This window comes from Mobula hypostoma, chromosome 13, assembly GCF_963921235.1.
Source record: "Mobula hypostoma chromosome 13, sMobHyp1.1, whole genome shotgun sequence".
NCBI classification, from domain to species: domain Eukaryota; kingdom Metazoa; phylum Chordata; class Chondrichthyes; order Myliobatiformes; family Myliobatidae; genus Mobula; species Mobula hypostoma.
Genome location: NC_086109.1, coordinates 90,696,955 through 90,714,949, shown reverse-complemented (window position 1 = coordinate 90,714,949; position 17,995 = coordinate 90,696,955). Strand labels below are relative to the sequence as shown.

Here is a 17,995-nt window from a genome sequence, read left to right as displayed (position 1 = left end):
ATAAAATTAAATACTTCAATGCCAAATTGGGATATCACTAAGCTAAGTCCCAAGTATATCATTGGTTTTTTGGGCTCAATACTGACCCCCATCTGGCTCTCAACGTTCCTCCTTTGCCCCTAATCCTGTGCTGTTTCTTGTGATCACGTGCAGAGCAGTTACCATACCAAGCTGTTATGAATCCAGACAGAACGCTGTTTCGTTTGGAAATCCAGATGGATCATATCTTTTTGGTCTCCAGAGTCACGGAGAAAACATGCCCAATATGATCTTCATCTTGATGGTCACACTTGTATTTATCTGCATCAAGCAGATAAAACTGAAGAACTGAAGTACAAAAGACCAAAAGAGCTTCTGCCTGTCTTGAGTGTTGCAAAGGATAACTTTATCTTGTTGCAATGCAATGCTCTATTCAGTTCGACCTTGCAGCACCACTTGTCCTTTGTTTCAAAAAAAATTATCTTAGTCCATCAGGCAGTGGTCAGCACAGAATGACCTGCAGCCCAGGAGGATGACACAGTGGATTCTGAGAGATGGTTTCCTGAGCCCTCTGTCAACGTCATTCAGTAGATTACTTCATTGCCTAAACTTGCAAACCAGCACAAAGACCTCACTTGGCTAGCATTGAGAGAGGCCCTCCTCATCAGATCCTTCCTATACAGCTAGCATCTCACTCCTGTTGTATATTGCCAGCAAAAGGCCAATAACCCATCTCCTCATGGACTATACATTTGCTAAATGCCTAGAAAAGGATGCCACAATCTTTGACAAGGTTTGTACTAAGCGATTTTCTTATAGGATTCTACGATTCTCATTCTTGTGAACTCCAGTGAATACAGGCTCAAAGTGTCAAACACTCCTCATACAAAGTACATTAACCCAATATCACAGACGTAAATAATTACTGTTGATGGCTTAGGCCGAGAAATTCATTTGTTTTCCTTTTCTGTGTAAATCTGAAAAATTAACTGAGTATTTCCAGAGTGCTTTTCATATAGGATGATGCCACTCCTCATGGAATGGTAAAATCAGACCCTTGATTTGGGATTGACCATTGTTAGGCATTCCTGAGATAAATCAAATTAAATACCTTAACACCAAATTGGGATATCACTAAGCTAAATCCCAACTATACCATTGGTTCTTTAGGCTCATTACTCACTCCCATCAGGCTCTTGACGTTCCTCCTTTGCCCCTAATTCTACCAATGTTTTAGCCCCTCCCCTTCCCCCCCCCACCCCAGCACAATGCCTGCTTCTTGTTTCTAATGATTTCTTCCTTCACTACCCAAAGTCAAATCTTTCAGTGAGGCACCTCACCCCGTCCCAGTCTTTCAGTCAGGTCACGCCCCCACCATCTAACTTCCTAGTCCCAGTCAGTCAGACACACTTTCAATTAATCCCCCAACCAGTCATTTTCAGATTCAGATTTATTTATCACATGTACATCAAAACAAAGAGTGAAATACACTGTGTTAACAACTAACACATCCAAAGATGTGCTGGGGAAGCCTGCAGGAGTCACCATATATTCTTGTGCCATCATAGCTCGCCCACAATGTTCGGCAGAGCAACAACAATAAAACTAAATAAGACAACAGCAAGATCAACTCCTTTCCCACCCACCCAGCTACCCAATCACACACACATAGGACTTCAGCCCCAGGACCGCTGGGCTCCAGACTCGCAGACATTGGACCTCCAACCTCCAGTCCTTGCCCAAACTTGCAGACATCAGACCTTTGACTTCTGGACAAGCCAACCCAGGGGCTTTGAACTTTGGGTTTCTCCCTCCAGACTCGCCAAGTTGGAGGGCAGAACAGTAAGCAATCACCCACACACCTTATCCCTGAATCCCACATTCAGAGAATCCCACTCAGGACTCCTCATCCAAGCTGCACGGAGCTGGAGTGGAAATGTTTCCATCAAAAGCCAGGGGCAGCATGGTAGCAAAGTGTTAGCACATCACTATACTTCACTTGCTGTAAGATCAGGGTTTGATTCCTGCTGCTGTCTGTAAAGAGTTTGTACATTCTCTTCCTGACCATGTAGGTTTTGCTCAGGTGCTGTGGTTTACTCCCACGTTCCAAAGATGTATGGGTTACGGTTAGTGAGTTGTGGGCATGCTGTGTTGGTGTCAGTTGGGCTCCCAGCACAATCCTCACTGATTTGATTAGTTGCAAACAATGCATTTCACTATCTATTTCAATGTATGTGTGACAAATAAAATTAATCTTTATAAAGAACCACCTTGATGTCCTGATGCAGAATTTTGACCTGAAGCTTTGATAGTTCCTTTCCCACCCTCTTATGTTTGTTCAGCAGATCGTGTGTTTCTTACCACAATGTTCAATGGAAAGCTCCCAATCATCTCTCATACTAAACTTCCATACTCAGCCTTGGTCCCAGGAGGGATCTTAAAATATGGAAATACTTAGTGCTGTTTCAGTGGTACCCAAGGTTGATGGTGAAGTTTGGAGAGGCAGGCCCATGACTGGAAGTGTGATGCTGCAGCCACTATCAGGATGCATTAGAATTTCTAACTAATGTTATTTTAAAGAAACAACTTTAGGAAATCACCATTTGACTAACTTTTTAAAATTTTCTTCCAGGTTATTCCCTTAGACATTACACTGGAGCTTCAGAAACAAATTATGTCTGAATTAGAAATTCTTTATAAGGTAATTTTGCAGCACCAGACTGCTAAATTTAACTTTGTTTTTAAATCATTCACATTGTAATACTGTTTAGTATAATGTTCTGTTTTTTCATTCAAATGATTACAGTGTGACTCATCATATATAATAGGATTTTACGGCGCATTTTTTGTGGAAAACAGGATATCAATATGTACAGAGTTCATGGATGGTGAGTTTGAGGGTATTTTAAAATTAAAATATTTGTAAGGTCCCAAATGAATAGGGGTATTGTTTTTTGTTTGTGTTGCAAGCTCCTGGGCATGTGGAAATTCATGAAATGTTCCTTTCTGTCAAGGTATGTAAATGAAAATAGGAAAATAAATGAGGGCACCAGAAGGATTATAATGTAATAGAGAAAAGATAATCTAACCCCAGATTCTGTATTGCGACCTCCTGTGAAAATGCTTTTCACTTTATCAGCAATAACTTGTTACACTTAAGCTGCGGAGCTGCTGTGGATTTATCAGTGAATCTAGCTTGATGTGATGCCACTTGAACTATTAGCTGAAACCTGATTTAGATGGCAAATAGGCAACATTTCAATTTGGAATATAGCTTAAAGGATTCATAAAACGTTTGATGGTTGTATCAGATTCAAATCAGGTTAGGTTGGTTAGGCTTGTGTGGATTTCTGCATTTGGCATACAAAATGATATCAGTACTTAATGAGTACCGGTAGGTGTTATATTCAAGTTAAACTGCTAAATAACATGCAAAACAGTCATATAATTGAGCTTCATCCATTTTTAAAATATTTTTGGGCATTAGTAAAGATAAAAAGTAATTATTTTGTTAGACAGGATTTCCAATAGTTTGGGTCATTTGTTCACCATTGAGTCATTGATCTAATCTAAGTGAGCGTGGTCTCACTGGCACTCTGAAACACCAAGGTTATGGTTTCAATAGGACTGAACAATGCTGCGGATGTGGCTCTACGGGTACTGACCCATGCTGGGACTACAGTTTCACAAGTAAAACCCACACTGGAATTATGATTTCAAAGCCACAACCAATGCTAAGAGCATTACTTCAGAGGCACTGAATTTTTTTGTGTGTAATTAGAGTTCCAGGGGCAGTAGCTCAAGTCTGGAGTATGACTCAACATTTTAGGAATGTTCTTCCCCTCCTCCATCATGTATCTGAATGCTCCATAAACACAATCTTGCTATTCGTCTTTTGCTCAATCCATCCATCCATCGTAACTTGTAGCAATTGTTATGTCTTGCACTGTACTGCTACTGCAAACCAACAAATTTCATAAGTCAGTTGTAATAAATCAGATTCTGATTATGATTTTGTGGTGCCCTACACTGTATTAGAGTGATCACTCCATAGGCAATGATCAATGCAAGAGGCATTCCATAGGTGAATCCACACACTGCAAGTGTGGATTTTAAAGACTACCTACCTCCAAACTCTAGTTGCAATTAAACTGGATTTCCCACAGATGTTCATGCTTATGCACCTTCAAAGAATGGTGTCTTGCCCTTATCTTCTTTAGTGATAATTTATTAATTTCTGACAACAATAGGTTGATCATTCACTTGGCTTTTACTTTTTAAATCTTTGTTGAGAGATTAACTGTCTAGAGTATAGATCCACTGCAGGTTACGACAGGGTTCCATATCTGAGAATTGTTCGTAATCCAAACAGTTCTCAAGTCGGAAGTGTGGCTCCCCAGCAATATATTTAAATAAAAACATAGGTCAACCAAAGACAATGTGCTCTTAAACTAGTGTGCAGTTACCTCAATTATTCAGATATTGTCACAAACCAAATTTCCACACAGCATAAGATGGCTGCAGTTTCACAGCAGAGAGCTAGTTCATCCTGCCAGTCTCGCAAACATTCGTTCATACATATGGCTATACATAAGTTGGATATTCATAACCTGGAGAAGACCAGTTTCTTTCCCCCTAATATCCAAGTACAGTGGATTCCAGTTATTTGCGACACATCAGAACCAGCGCATTTTGTCCCAATAAAGCAGCTGCCCAGTTAGCCGGTTTCATGAAAAAAGGTATATAAAGATAAACTACCAATAACTGAGTAACAAATTATGTATTTGAATAAAATACAGAACAAATTCAAACATTATCAATGCTATTATAGTACTATAAAACTGTTATCGACAGAGGAATTTGTGCAGTATATGCTGCTGTGTGCTTTTGGTTGACTGTAAATGAACCTAGCATAGATAATGAACTGCCTTCATATCATGCTTTTGACAAATGCATTCTCCAAATTTTCATTTTCATTGTAACATTCAAGATGATTGTCGATATCTTCAAATTCTTCATAGTAGTGCAGCCTGCAGCCATGGACACAGCACTAGGTTGATGGCTATGGCTGCAGCTATCGGCTCCTGGACTGGCTTCACTCGCCTCGACGGCTCATGGCTGGACTCACTTTTGGGATTCTGCAGTTTGATGTTTAATGTTCTCTGTGTTACTGGGTTTTTCCCGCATGTTTGATAGTCTTGTGTGGGGTTTTTCTTTAAACATGTTCTATGGTATTTCTTTGTTTTGTGTTTGCCTGCAAGAAAATGAATCTCAAGGGTGTATACTGTATACATACTTTGATAATGATTGTATTTTGAACTTTAACTTGTTTCATTCCTAGCAGTTTCTGGCATCTCCAAGTCTGAATACTTGAACCCACAGTGAGCAAAACAATTCTGAATTGTCTTACAGTTTCTTTCTCACCAACTTTCAGTGACAAAAACGACTGCTTTTTGAACACAAGTACACACAACTGACGCTATTTAAAAACTGTTTGCTCTAAGCACGATGTAGTATCTTAACGGCCACACAAATGTACACATCTGATGCTACTTAGAAACTGTTCAGCAGCAGTCTCTTGCCCCAATTAGGTGGCATGGTGTCCCAAATAAATTAAGGAAATCCCAGTTATTTTTTCCATTAATTTTTGTTCTTTAAGGAGTTGTCCCAAATAAGCTGCTGTCCTGATTAACTGATGGCTTAATTAAATGGAATCTACAGTTATATTGAAATAGCATTCCTAATAGATTACTTTTATCATGCGTATTCCTTCAATCATAGAAGTGTGCTGTCTGATCTACGATAACTGCTTTTACACATATCCCATTACAAGTACATGATTGAGAGGGGTACGGAGGGCTACGGTCCAGGTACAGATTGATGGGATGAAGCAGCATAACAGTTTGGTACAGTCTAGATGAGCCAAAGGGCTGTAGCGCTCTATGACTCTACAACTAAGTTGATTGGCAGCATAACTGTGTGATTGTTATGCCTTTATTCAAGAAACTGATGGTTTAGCAATGTTTACATAAAATAAATGCAGTGGATTCCAGTTAATTGGGCCACCATTTAATTGGGTCAGCCACTTATTTAGGACAATACTTAAAGAACGAAAACTAACCAAAGAGATGGCCAGGATTACATTTGTTTATTTGGAAAATTATGCTGCTTAACTGTGACGTGACTGTTGCCAAACAATTTCTAACTAGCATCAGATGCATGCACTTGTGGGGCTGTTAGACGCCACACTCTGCTTAGACTGAACAATTTTTAAGTAGTATCAATTGCATGTGTTTGTGTTCAAAAAGCAATGATTTTTGTCATTGAAGGTTGGTGAGAAATAAGTAGTAAAACAGCTTAGGACAGTTTTGTTCACAGCAGTTTCAAGCATTCAAGCTTGGCGATGCCAGAAATGGCCATGAGTAAAAATTAAATAATTTCACTACATCAACAAGTTAGTAACTACGAGTAATTAGAAGGTATTGACAATCATCTTGAACGTTACAATGAAAATAAAGATTTGGAATGTGCTATCATTGATAGATTTCACAAGATCACAAGACAAAGGAGCAGAAGTAGGCCATTCAGCCCATTGAGTCTGCTCCACAGCTCCCCCATGAGCTAAACTATTCACCCATCTAGTTCCAATTTCCGGCTTTTTCCCCATATCCCTTGATACCCTGACTAATTAGATACCTGTCAATCTCCTCCTTAAACACCCTCAATGATCGGGCCTCCACAGCTGTATGTGGCAACGAATTCCACAAATCCACGACCCTCTGGCTAAAAAAATTTCTCCTCATCTCTGTTTTAACTGGGTACCCTCTAATTCTAAGACTATAGCCTCTTGTCCTGGACTCACCCACCAAGGGAAACAACCTTTCCACATCTACTCTGTCCAACCCTTTCAACATTCGAAATGTTTCTATGAGATCCCCTCTCATTCTTCTATACTCTGATGAATACAGTCCAAGAGCTGACAAACGCTCCTCATATGTTAGCCCCTGCATTCCAGGAATCATCCTCGTAAATCTTCTCTGAACTCTCTCCAACATCAGTACATCCTTTCTAAGAATTTGTATGAAGACAGTCCATTATGTTCACTAGGTGTCTGTGCTGAGTTTGTTCATTTACAGTCAGTCAAAAGAATGTGTACACTGGATGAATTCCTCCATTGATAAGTATTAGGAACTAAAAAAAACAGTTTTATACCACTGTGGTGGTGTTCATAGTGTTCTAAGTTGTTCTGTATTTTATTTAAATAAATGACTTGTTACTCAGTAGTTTGTCTTTTTTATACCTTTTTAACCATTTCCATGAAACTTCTGCTAATTGGGCAGCTGCTTAATTGGGCCGAAGTGTACTAATTGTACTGCATTGGGCCACAATAGGCTACAATTTGCCTAATAGATTACTCGGCCTTGGATTACTTGGACAATAGTAATACCTATGCTGTTTATTGATAACAGCTGTAATGTATGGATCTATTTCTTATAGAACAATGACCCCCCCCCGCTTTGCACTACGACTTGATCTGTTGTGTGCACGTGCACTGTTGTCTGTGCATGCGCATTTTTTTCTCTCACTCACTACAATGTGAATACACCAGTTAAAGCCATCTCCCGCGTGCATGCTGTTAATTAATTGATATATAGTTGTACACAGACACAACAAATTGACAATGAATACGAACCTGAATGTCGGAAAATATCACAAACTGCACCAACAGTTGTGGGACAAAACAGCAAGAGTTAAACAGCACCAGAAAGCCATCATGCATGCTAACCAAGGAATGCATGAGTACAGTGCATAGTAACAATGAAAGATGAGCTGAATTTAAAGTGAAAATAATGTGGTGATGGCTTCAGTTTTGAAAGTTGATGAATATGATAGCGCTAATGAAGGCTGGGAGTCGTATATGAAGAGGGTTGAGCTCTATTGTAATGTGAACAACGTGGAGGAGCAAAAGAAAGCCCCTATACTTAACTTAATGGGCCCAAGAACGTACAGTCTCTTACGCAACCTAGTAACCCCTGAAAAGCCAGCAAGCAAGTCGTTCAATGAAATTGTTACAATTTTACAAAATCACCTGAGCACTAAACTGCTGGTAATAGCTAACAAATCTAGATTTTACAAAAGAAACCAGTCAAAAGATGAAAGCCTTTCTGAGTACATTGCAGAACTGCACAAACTTTCCCAGTACTGTGACTTTAGAGATGGACTTTCTGATGCATTAAGGGACAGGCTTTTATGTGACATGCATAGTCAAAGCACTCAGAAGAGGCTACTGTCAGAAAGAGATGTAACCTTAGAACAGGCATTGGCCATTGCAGTGTCATTAGAGACTGCAGCAAAGGATGCAGCAGAACTACAGAAAAGGAGGTTAGAATGTGAAATGCACAAAATGTCCCTGAATGTTGCAAAAAGCCAAAAATGTGGCAATTGCTTCCATGATGCAAAAGACTTTGGGTTCACCTGCACGCAAAAACAGTGCAGTGAACAATGGCAGCAGGTGCTCTGGAGTGATGAGTCAAAATTTGAAATTTTTGGCTCAAATAAGAGGCACTTTGTCTTTAGAAGATCTGGTGAGCACTACGTAGATGAGTGTCTGCAGCTAACAGTGAAGTATGTTGGAGATTCCCTGCAGGTTTGGGCTGTATTTCTGCAAATGGAGTTAGTAATCTTGTCAGAATTAGTTAGGTCAAGCAGATTCTCATCCATCATGCAATGTCTTCATGGAGGTGTTTGATCAGTCCAAACTTCATTCTGCAGAAGGACAATGATCCCAAGCACACAGCCAAGGTTATAAAGAACTATCTTCAGGAAAAAGAAGATCAAGGAATTCTGCAACAGATGGTGTAGCCTCCAGAGAGCCCTGATCTCAACATCATTGACACTGTCTGAGGTTACCTGGAGAGATAGAAGCAAGCAAGACAGCCAAAATCTGCAGAGCTGTGGCAAGTTTTCCAAAATCCTCGGAAAAATCTACCGGCCAGTTTTCTTATAAAACTGCACAACAGTGTACCTCAGAGAATTAATGCAGTTTTAAAGGGTGATCATACCAAATATTGATTTGAGTTAGTTTTTACTGTTTACTGCTATTATAATTTTTTTAATATTTAGCAACTTCACTTCATTATTTTTGAAAGCATCTTCCCTTTACAATTTTTTTTACATGTGCCTAAGTCTTTTTACATGTTACTGTAGGGCAGTGATATTAAAGCTGATTATGATTCAATTAACCGGAATCCACTGTATTTCAAAAGTGACTATTCAATTTTAGATATGTCAGTAAGCTGGGTTTAGTTAGGAACAATAAATCTAATTTGGATTTGGTTAGGGACAAGAAATTAATTGCTAATTATCTGAAATTGCAATTGTAGTATTGTTTTAAGTAACTTTATGCTTTAAGTAATTGTTTGTTGTATTTCATCTTGAACCAATTAGTTTTCTGGTATATTATTCAGTTACAGCACAAAGGTAATTTAAGAAATGCACAGTTGATTGTAATAATATTTATTAAACTGATATTTTCCCTCTTATGTTATTATTTTGTTCAGGAGGCTCTTTGGATGTATATAGAAAAATCCCTGAGCACGTACTAGGCAGAATCTCTGTTGCAGTAAGTTTAAATATTTTTTGAAATTTACGTTAACATATTTTGGAAATATGCATTAATTTTATCTTGAGTAAGGTTAATTGTGGGAAAATGTCATGACATCAGATATTATTGAGTCATTTATTTTGTATATATCATATCTTTATACACACCCAGAAGAAGCTTGGGTGACAGACACAAATTGCAATTTGCATAATATCATGGCCTAGGGGATGTTTGGAATTGTAGACATGGTTAACTGGCTAAAGATTACAGGTAAGTCTTGTAAAAGTAATTAGATGTAACACTTCTATAATTCTGGGCTGGTTGGGGACATCCTAATGGAGTTTGTTTTTAAAACCTTTTTCTGCCTACATCTGAACTCTTCATTTGCTGAAGAACCCATAACAGCAGGTACAAGTGTGACTTATTATTAGAACTTAAAGACATTTTAGTATAATATTTCATTGGCTGGCTTTACAAGGTGAAATGTACTCAAGGGATTCTGCATTTCAGGGTGTTAGGACATTTATTTATGCTTGTGATTTGCCATTCTGCAAATTCCCAATCTCCCAGCTGTCTACTATGTGATAATGCTTAGCTGTTTGCAGGGTCTGTTAGAGGCCCAGTTATCTAGGAGTCTCAGACTCACTTTGGATATTATGATGCTTAAATTACAATAGTAATTTAAATCCTTCAAAGATGCTTCTTAAATGTAAGTCAATCTTTTTACTCTGCTTCATCAAATATATGTCACCTTACAATCTTTTTGTTCCTGTGTTATTTTTTAAGATTTCAGTAGTTAAAAAGTAATGAAATTAAACATATTAAAGACTCTGTACTTGTTGGAAATCCAGAGTAACACACACACAATGCTCAAAGAACTCAGCAGGTCAGGCAACATCAAAGGAAACGAATAAGCAGACAATATTTTGGGCCGAGACTCTTCATCAGGACTGCGTGTCCTGTTGAGGGGTCTTGGCCTGAAATGTTGACCATTTATTCATGTCTATAAATTAAACACCCTCCTGTGTGCTTGTTAAGATTAAATTTACTGTTTATATAATAAACAGTAATATATAATTAAAACAGGTACACAAATTGTAACTTTAAGCAGTTTTTTAATAACCCACAAAAAGCTTTGGTTTGATTTGATAATTTCCACAAACCTTACAAAAGACTTGGGTGAAGAATAGATCGTTTTGGAAACAAGTAGACTCTCAATCCACGCTAAGTTCTTTATAATTTGAATATCTTTACTTTGGATTTTAAAAAAACACCCATTCTTCAGGTGAGTGTGTCAGTCACAAAGGGCACAGGATCCAGGCTCAATCTGATCTCAAAGCAGCAAAGCATAAATAACCGCCTCTCCAGAAAAGGGCCACAGACGGCAACAAATCCTGGGCTCAGTAGTGAATTCTACACTTTCTTGCTTGCTCAGAACTGGCCATTTCTACCTGTGATCACATTCGATCGGATTATTTTTTCCATCGGATCGTCTAGAACAAATTGGGAATTCTTGTGTGGTATTGTATAGATGGGAAGATAAACACTATCTCAGCAAAGCATAATTCACAGAGGGAAACTATAAAAAAAATATGTGGGAGATAAGGTCACAATGTTGCATCTGGAATCTTGAATCCATTCTTACTTCCAGTGTTTCTCTTCTGGCAGAATGGAATTAGCTCACCAGTGTTCATTTAGCTTGTTTTTTTTTTGTATTAAAGTAATTGTGATTTATTGTGCATTCAAGTAATATGGTTCTTCAATTTGAAATGAAATAATTTCCATACAAAGTGCCAGACAAGGAATCCTTCAGCGAATTCCTTCCCCAGTTTACTTCATTGGCATGTAGTACATATAACGTGGGATGAAAGCTTGATTTATGATATTTAGAACAAAAATATTGTAGCATTCCTCTGCTGCTTATTTCAGGTTAACTTCTTTTGCCAAAAATGGATTTGTGTATTTAAACATGTTAAGGCATTCATTATTAATATTGTTAAAGAATCCCAATCAAGCATGATTTGAATCATTATTTAAACAAAAATCACTAATCCATACATGGGATTGTTGGTTTTACAAATCAGTCATAGATTACAGAGCAAGAACGTTTCTCTCAACTTTCTGGAAGTTTGATTTTATTTAAAATGTCATGCATATGTTTTTGTTAAGCAGTGAAGCTTGGATAATATATTTAGGAAGGATACCAAGAACTTCAAGGAATACAAGAAGAATTTACCTGGAATGTTGAAAATTTACTTAAAAGGAGAAACTATGGAAACTTAGAGCAGAAAGAAAGGTTAAGTTGTGACTATACTTGTGTTCAGAATCCCAAAAGATTTATAAAAGGGAAGCCATTTCAAGTAGTGACAATAGTTCCAAGCTGAACAGCTAGCGTTTTTCTGCCTAGGTGCCAGAATGTTCGGGATTTCCATGTAAAGGTCCAGATTTGCTAGCGATTTCTCAACTGTGGTCTTTTGCTAGACTTCTCATGGAATCCATCAGTGGAACACAAAGTTACTGTAGCTTTACAGCACTTGATTTGGGGAATTGGTTTGCTGAGCTTATCACACGGTGAAGCAAATAACTTAAAATTTCATGCTATCCTTTGCTCTCACCTCGAAGAATTTTCATTTTTGGAAAAAATATGCATTTAAAATAATTCTGGATTAAAATTTTCATTTTCTCTCAGTATCTTCTTTCTGTTCATCATGCTTTTCTGTCTGGCCAATCACACTTCTGATTGCTGGATGGTTGTATTAGCTCAGGTGCCTAGGTCACCAAAGGGGAATACTATACCTTGAAAAATAAAATTTATGAGCAGCTCTGACTAATACATATACAAATGACTTCCAATCAAGTCTTGCTCAGGGAAAGAGGACTTAAATAGAAGAAAATTGCCTGTCTTTTCTAAAAATCATTTACAGAAAGTGTTTCTATCCGATTATTTTGCTTCAGTAGAATACTGCATAGTTTTTTTATACAGAGTTAGCTTTGTGGTTTATTTAAAGATGTTTTGAGATAGTTTTATTCATAGTTTGAATACTGAAAACATTTTCTCATAACCAGTTGGCATAAAACTAAAATCTAAAAGACTTTGCCATTACATTGGTTTTTCTTTCATCTAGTTTTTTTTGTTTTATTTTTAATAAGAGAAGATGTGATAATTCTAAGGATTGGGGAAAAGCTCTGCAATTTAGAGCACTTAATTATAGGTTGCATTTTTTTCCACATTGGCAGTCTTATTCTGACATTCATTATCCCTTGTAGTGACAATTAATTTAAATCCAAGTGATCAAACATCGACAGCTATTAGTCTCAGCTCATTCTAATTCACAGACCTTCATTTTCACAAAGTCCTGTAATTATCTTTGGAAACTGCCCAAGGCGACGGAGCTTCCCTTTGAAAATTGGCTTTTGTCAGTAAATTGGTCATGATTTGCTTGTTACTGCAGTAATTTAATGTATAATTTTATGAGATCATATATTTGCACAGCCAAAATGGAAGTATTTAAATACACATATTGATTATTGAGTCGACAAACAAAAGTTTGAGCATCAGTGCATCTTACTTGTGAATCTCAATTACCACCTCAATACTCACATTAAATATTTTTGGGTAAACTCTTTTTTTAAGGTGCTATTCTTGTTTTGTTTCTCTCTGTTGACATCTTTGGGCAGTTTCACAGGGCTGACTGTGATTATGTATGAGAGCTGTGAGCCAAAAAAGGACTCAAGTCATTAGAAGACTGCACAAGAGCTTTCACTGTCTCTTCATTCTATTTACTTTAATGTGCTTCCCTTCCATCCTGTTCTTGGATTGATCACTTGAATAATCAAGAGTAGATAACTGCACCCATCTCAACACTAACCTGATTCCACAACCTTTGGACTCACTTTCAAGGACTCCACAGCTCACATTCTTAGTATTATTTATTTATTTTCTATTTATAGTTTGTATTTGCACAGTATGTCTTCTTTTGCGCTATCATTGTTTGTCAATGTTTGTGTGCAGTTCTTGTTGATTCTATTGTATTTCTTTGCTCTACTGTGAATGCCCGCAAGAAAATGAATCCCAAGGTAATATGTGGTGACATATAATTAATGTTCTAATGACAGTTGATAACTAGAAATAATCAAACAAAGCACATTTTGTGAAAGTTATGTCTTTAGTAAGTAATTTAGCACAGAAAAAGATTTGATTTCCTTACCAGAAGTATTTTTGCTAAGCATATTTTATTATGAGTTACTTGTCCAAATTATGGTAACAAAGATGGCATTGGAGAGTGTCCAGAAGAGGTTCACAAAAATAATCCGGGGAATGAAAGGATTAATGTATGAGGCGCGTTTGTTGGCTTTAGGCCTGTTCTCATTGGGGTTTATAAGGATGAGAGGGGAGATCTCATTTAAACCTATAGAATATTGAAAGGCTGAGGTAGACTGGATGTGGAGAGGATGTTTCCTATACTGGGTAAGTCCCGGAGCAGAGGCTCCTATGTCTTATGGCCTAAAAGCAGTTGAATGATTTATACAATATAATCCTCTTTTATGAAGTTGTAGAGTGGTAACATTTGCATTTTATTTTCACAAACCAAACTATTTACTTCAAATTTTCATGTTTTTAAAAGATCAGTGAATTTGGAAAATGCATTATCTTATGAGTTCTGTGCGCACCATTCAAACTCTTCATACTTTTTTAAGGTTTAAATATGGATCTAATCTTCTGCTAATGTCCATTTGTAGAATGATTTGTTGCTCAAAAATGCTAGAGGTCTGCCAAGGTCCACAAAGATCCTGTAAGAAGAGTAGGAGAGCATCGTAATAATATTGATCACAATGTAGTATGATTAGATCTACAGTGATACAAGTCAGTGCAGGTTCAGTAATGTCAAATCTATAGGAAAAGACATAATAGTTGAAAATGGAATAAAAGAAACTTAGAAAAAACATATTTAAAATGTACTATTAGATAGGCAAACAGAAATTGAAAAATTACTTTATCAAAGAATATTAAGAAATAAACTGTCTCATAGACACATAAATAACAAATGGAAATTGAGGGACTGCAATAGAATGAGCAATATAAGCTTGCAGAGAAATGCTTGAAGTATTTAACTATTCTTCCTCAGTTTTTAACCAAAAGAAAATAGGAAAATGATTTCAGTGATAGAAACTTAGGAAGATAATTAATACAGCTGAGGCAAAGAAAGTAAAATGAAAAATAGATACAGTGCCTATAAGACCATAAGACAAAGGAGCAGAAGCCGGCCATTTGGCCCATCGAGTCTGCTCCGCCATTTTATCATGAGCTGATCCATTCTCCCATTTTGTCCCACTCCCCCGCCTTCTCACCATAATCCTTGATGTCCTGGCTACTCAGATAGCTATCTATCTCTGCCTTAAATACACCCAATGACTTGGCCTCCACGGCCACCCGTGGCAACAAATTCCATAGATTCACCACCCTCTAGCTAAAAAAATTTCTTAACATCTCTGTTCTGAATGGGTGCCCTTCAATTCTTAAGTCATGCCCTCTCATACTAGACTCCCCCATCATGGGAAACAACTTTGCCATATCCACTCTGTCCATGCCTTTCAACATTCGAAATGTTTCTGTGAGGTCCCCCCTCATTCTTCTAAACTCCAAGAAATGCAGTCCAAGATCAGACAAATGTTCCTCATATGTTAACCCTCTCATTCCCGGAATCATTCTAGTGAATCTTCTCTGTACCCTCTCCAACGCCAGCACATCCTTTTTTAAATAAGGAGACCAAAACTGCCCACAGTACTCCAAGTGTGGTCTCACTAGCGCCTTATAGAGCCTCAACATCACATCCCTGCTCCTATACTCTATTCCTCTAGAAATGAATGCCAACATTGCATTCGCCGCCTTCACCACTGACTCAACCTAGAGGTTAACCTCAAGGGTATCCTGCACCAGGACTCCCAAGTCCCGTTGCATCTCAGAACTTTGAATTCTCTCCCAATTTAAATAATAGTCTGCCCATTTATTTCTTCTGCCAAAGTGCATAACCATACACTTTTCAACATTGTATTTCATTTGCCGCTTCTTTGCCCATTCTTCTAGTCTATCCAAGTCTCTCTGCAGACTCTCTGTTTCCTCAGCACTACCGGCCCCTCCACCTATCTTGGTATCATCAGCAAACTTAGCCACAAAGCCATCTATTCCATAATCCAAATTGTTGATGTACAACGTAAAAAGAAGCGGCCCCAACATGGACCCCTGTGGAACACCACTGGTAACCGGCAGCCAACCAGCATAGGATCCCTTTATTCCCACTCTCTGTTTCCTGCCAATCAGCCAACGCTGTATCTACGTATGTAACTTTCCTGTAATTCCATGGGCTCTTATCTTGTTAAGTAGCCTCATGTGTGGCACCTTGTCAAAGGCCTTCTGAAAATCCAAATATACAACATCCACTGCATCTCCCTTGTCTAGCCTACTTGTAATTTCCTCAAAAAATTGTCATAGATTTGTCAGGCAGGATTTTCCTTCAAGGAAACCATGCTGAGTTCTGCCTATCTTGTCATATGCGTCCAGGTACTCTGTAACCTCATCCTTGACAATCGACTCCCAACAACTTCCCAACCACTGATGTCAAGCTAACAGGTTTATAATTTCCTTTTTGCTTCCTTGCTCCCTTCTTAAATAGCAGAGTGACATTTGCAATCTTCCAGTCCTCTGGAACTATGCCAGAATCTATCGACTTTTGAAAGATCATCGCTTATGCCTCCGCAATCTCCACAGCTACTTCCTTCAGAACACGAGGGTGCATTCTATATGGTCCGGGAGATTTATCTACCTTTAGATTATTCAGCTTCCTGAGTACTTTCTCTGTTGTAATTGTGACTGCGCACACTCCTCTTCCCTGCCACCCTTGAGTGTCCGGTATACTGCTGATGTCTTCCTCAGTGAAGACTGATGTAAAATACTTGTTCAGTTCCTCTGCCATCTCCTTATCTCCCATTACAATTTCTCCAGCATCATTTTCTATCGGTCCTTTATCTACTGTCACCTGTCTTTTTCTCTTTATATACTGGAAAAAGCTTTTAGTATCCTCTTTGATATTATTTGCTAGCTTTCTTTCATAGTTCATCTTTTCCCTCTTAATGACCTTCTTAGTTTCCTTTTGTAAGCTCTTAAAAACTTCCCAATCCTCTGTCTTCCCACTAATTTTTGCTTCCTTGTATGCCCTCTCCTTTGCTTTAACTTTGGCTTTGACTTCTCTTGTCAGCCATGGTTACATCCTTTTTCCATTCGAAAATTTCTTCTTTTTTGGAATATACATGTCTTGCACCTTCCTCACTTCTCGCATAAACTCCAGCCACTGCTGCTCTGCCGTCCTTCCCGCCAGTGTCCCTTTCCAGTCAACTTTGGCCAGTTCCTCTCTCATACCACTATAATTTCCTTTACTCCACTGAAATACCAGCACATTGGATTTCGGCTTCTCTTTTTCAAATTTCACGGTGAACTCAATCATATTATGATCACTGCCTCCTAAGGGTTCCTTCACCTCAATCTCTCTAATCACCTCCGGTTCATTACACAATACCCAATCCGGTACAGCCGATCCCCTAGTGGGCTCATAAGCTATCCTCCTTGGAAGTTTTCATGTTTTATTGTTTTACACCATTGAATCACAGTGGATTTAATTTGCCTTTTTTGACACTGATCAACAGAAAAAGACTTTCGTGTCAAAGTGAAAACAGATCTCTACAAAGTGAACTAAATTAATTACAAATATCAAACACAAAATAACTGATTGCATAAGTATTCATCCCCCCCTTTTAAAATGACACACCAAATCATCACTGGTTCAGTCAATGGGTTTTAGAAGTCACATAATTAGTTAAATGGAGATCTGTTTCTGGAGACCTGTGTGCAGTCAAGGTGTTTCAATCAATTGTAGTAAAAATACACCTGTATCGGGAAGGTCCAACTTCTGGTGAGTCAGTATCCTGGCAGAAACTACACCATGAAGACAAAAGGACACTCCAAGCAATTCCACAGAAAAGGTTATTGAAAAACACAAGCCAGGAGATGGATACAAGAAAATTTCCAAGTCACTGAATATCCCTTGGAGTACAGTTAAGTCAGTCAGTTAAGAATATGGCACAGCTGTAAATCTGCCTAGAGCAGGCCGTCCTCAACAACTGAGTGACTGTGCAAAAAAGGGACCAGTGAGGGAGGCCACCAGGAAACCTATGACAGCTCTAGCAGAGTTAAAAGCTTCAGTGGTTGAGATGGGAAAGACTCGCATACAACTGTTGCCCGGGTGCTTCAACAGTCACAGCTTTATGGGAGAGTGACAAAGAGAAAGACACTGTTGATAAAACTCGCATGAAATCTCAGCTTGAGTTTGCCAGAAGGCATTCGGGAGACTCTGAAGTCAG

General features: G+C 38.3%; 1 protein-coding gene across 1 annotated transcript in view; it reads left to right on the top strand.

The window, feature by feature from the left end:
- Window positions 1–17,995, top strand: part of map2k5 (mitogen-activated protein kinase kinase 5) — a 327,453-nt gene that overhangs the window by 169,618 nt on the left and 139,840 nt on the right. Inside the window, exons 10-12 of the mRNA XM_063066162.1 lie at window positions 2,612–2,680; window positions 2,786–2,867; window positions 9,540–9,601. Coding sequence (XP_062922232.1) covers window positions 2,612–2,680; window positions 2,786–2,867; window positions 9,540–9,601 — 213 coding nt within the window. The remainder of the gene's footprint in view (window positions 1–2,611; window positions 2,681–2,785; window positions 2,868–9,539; window positions 9,602–17,995) is intronic.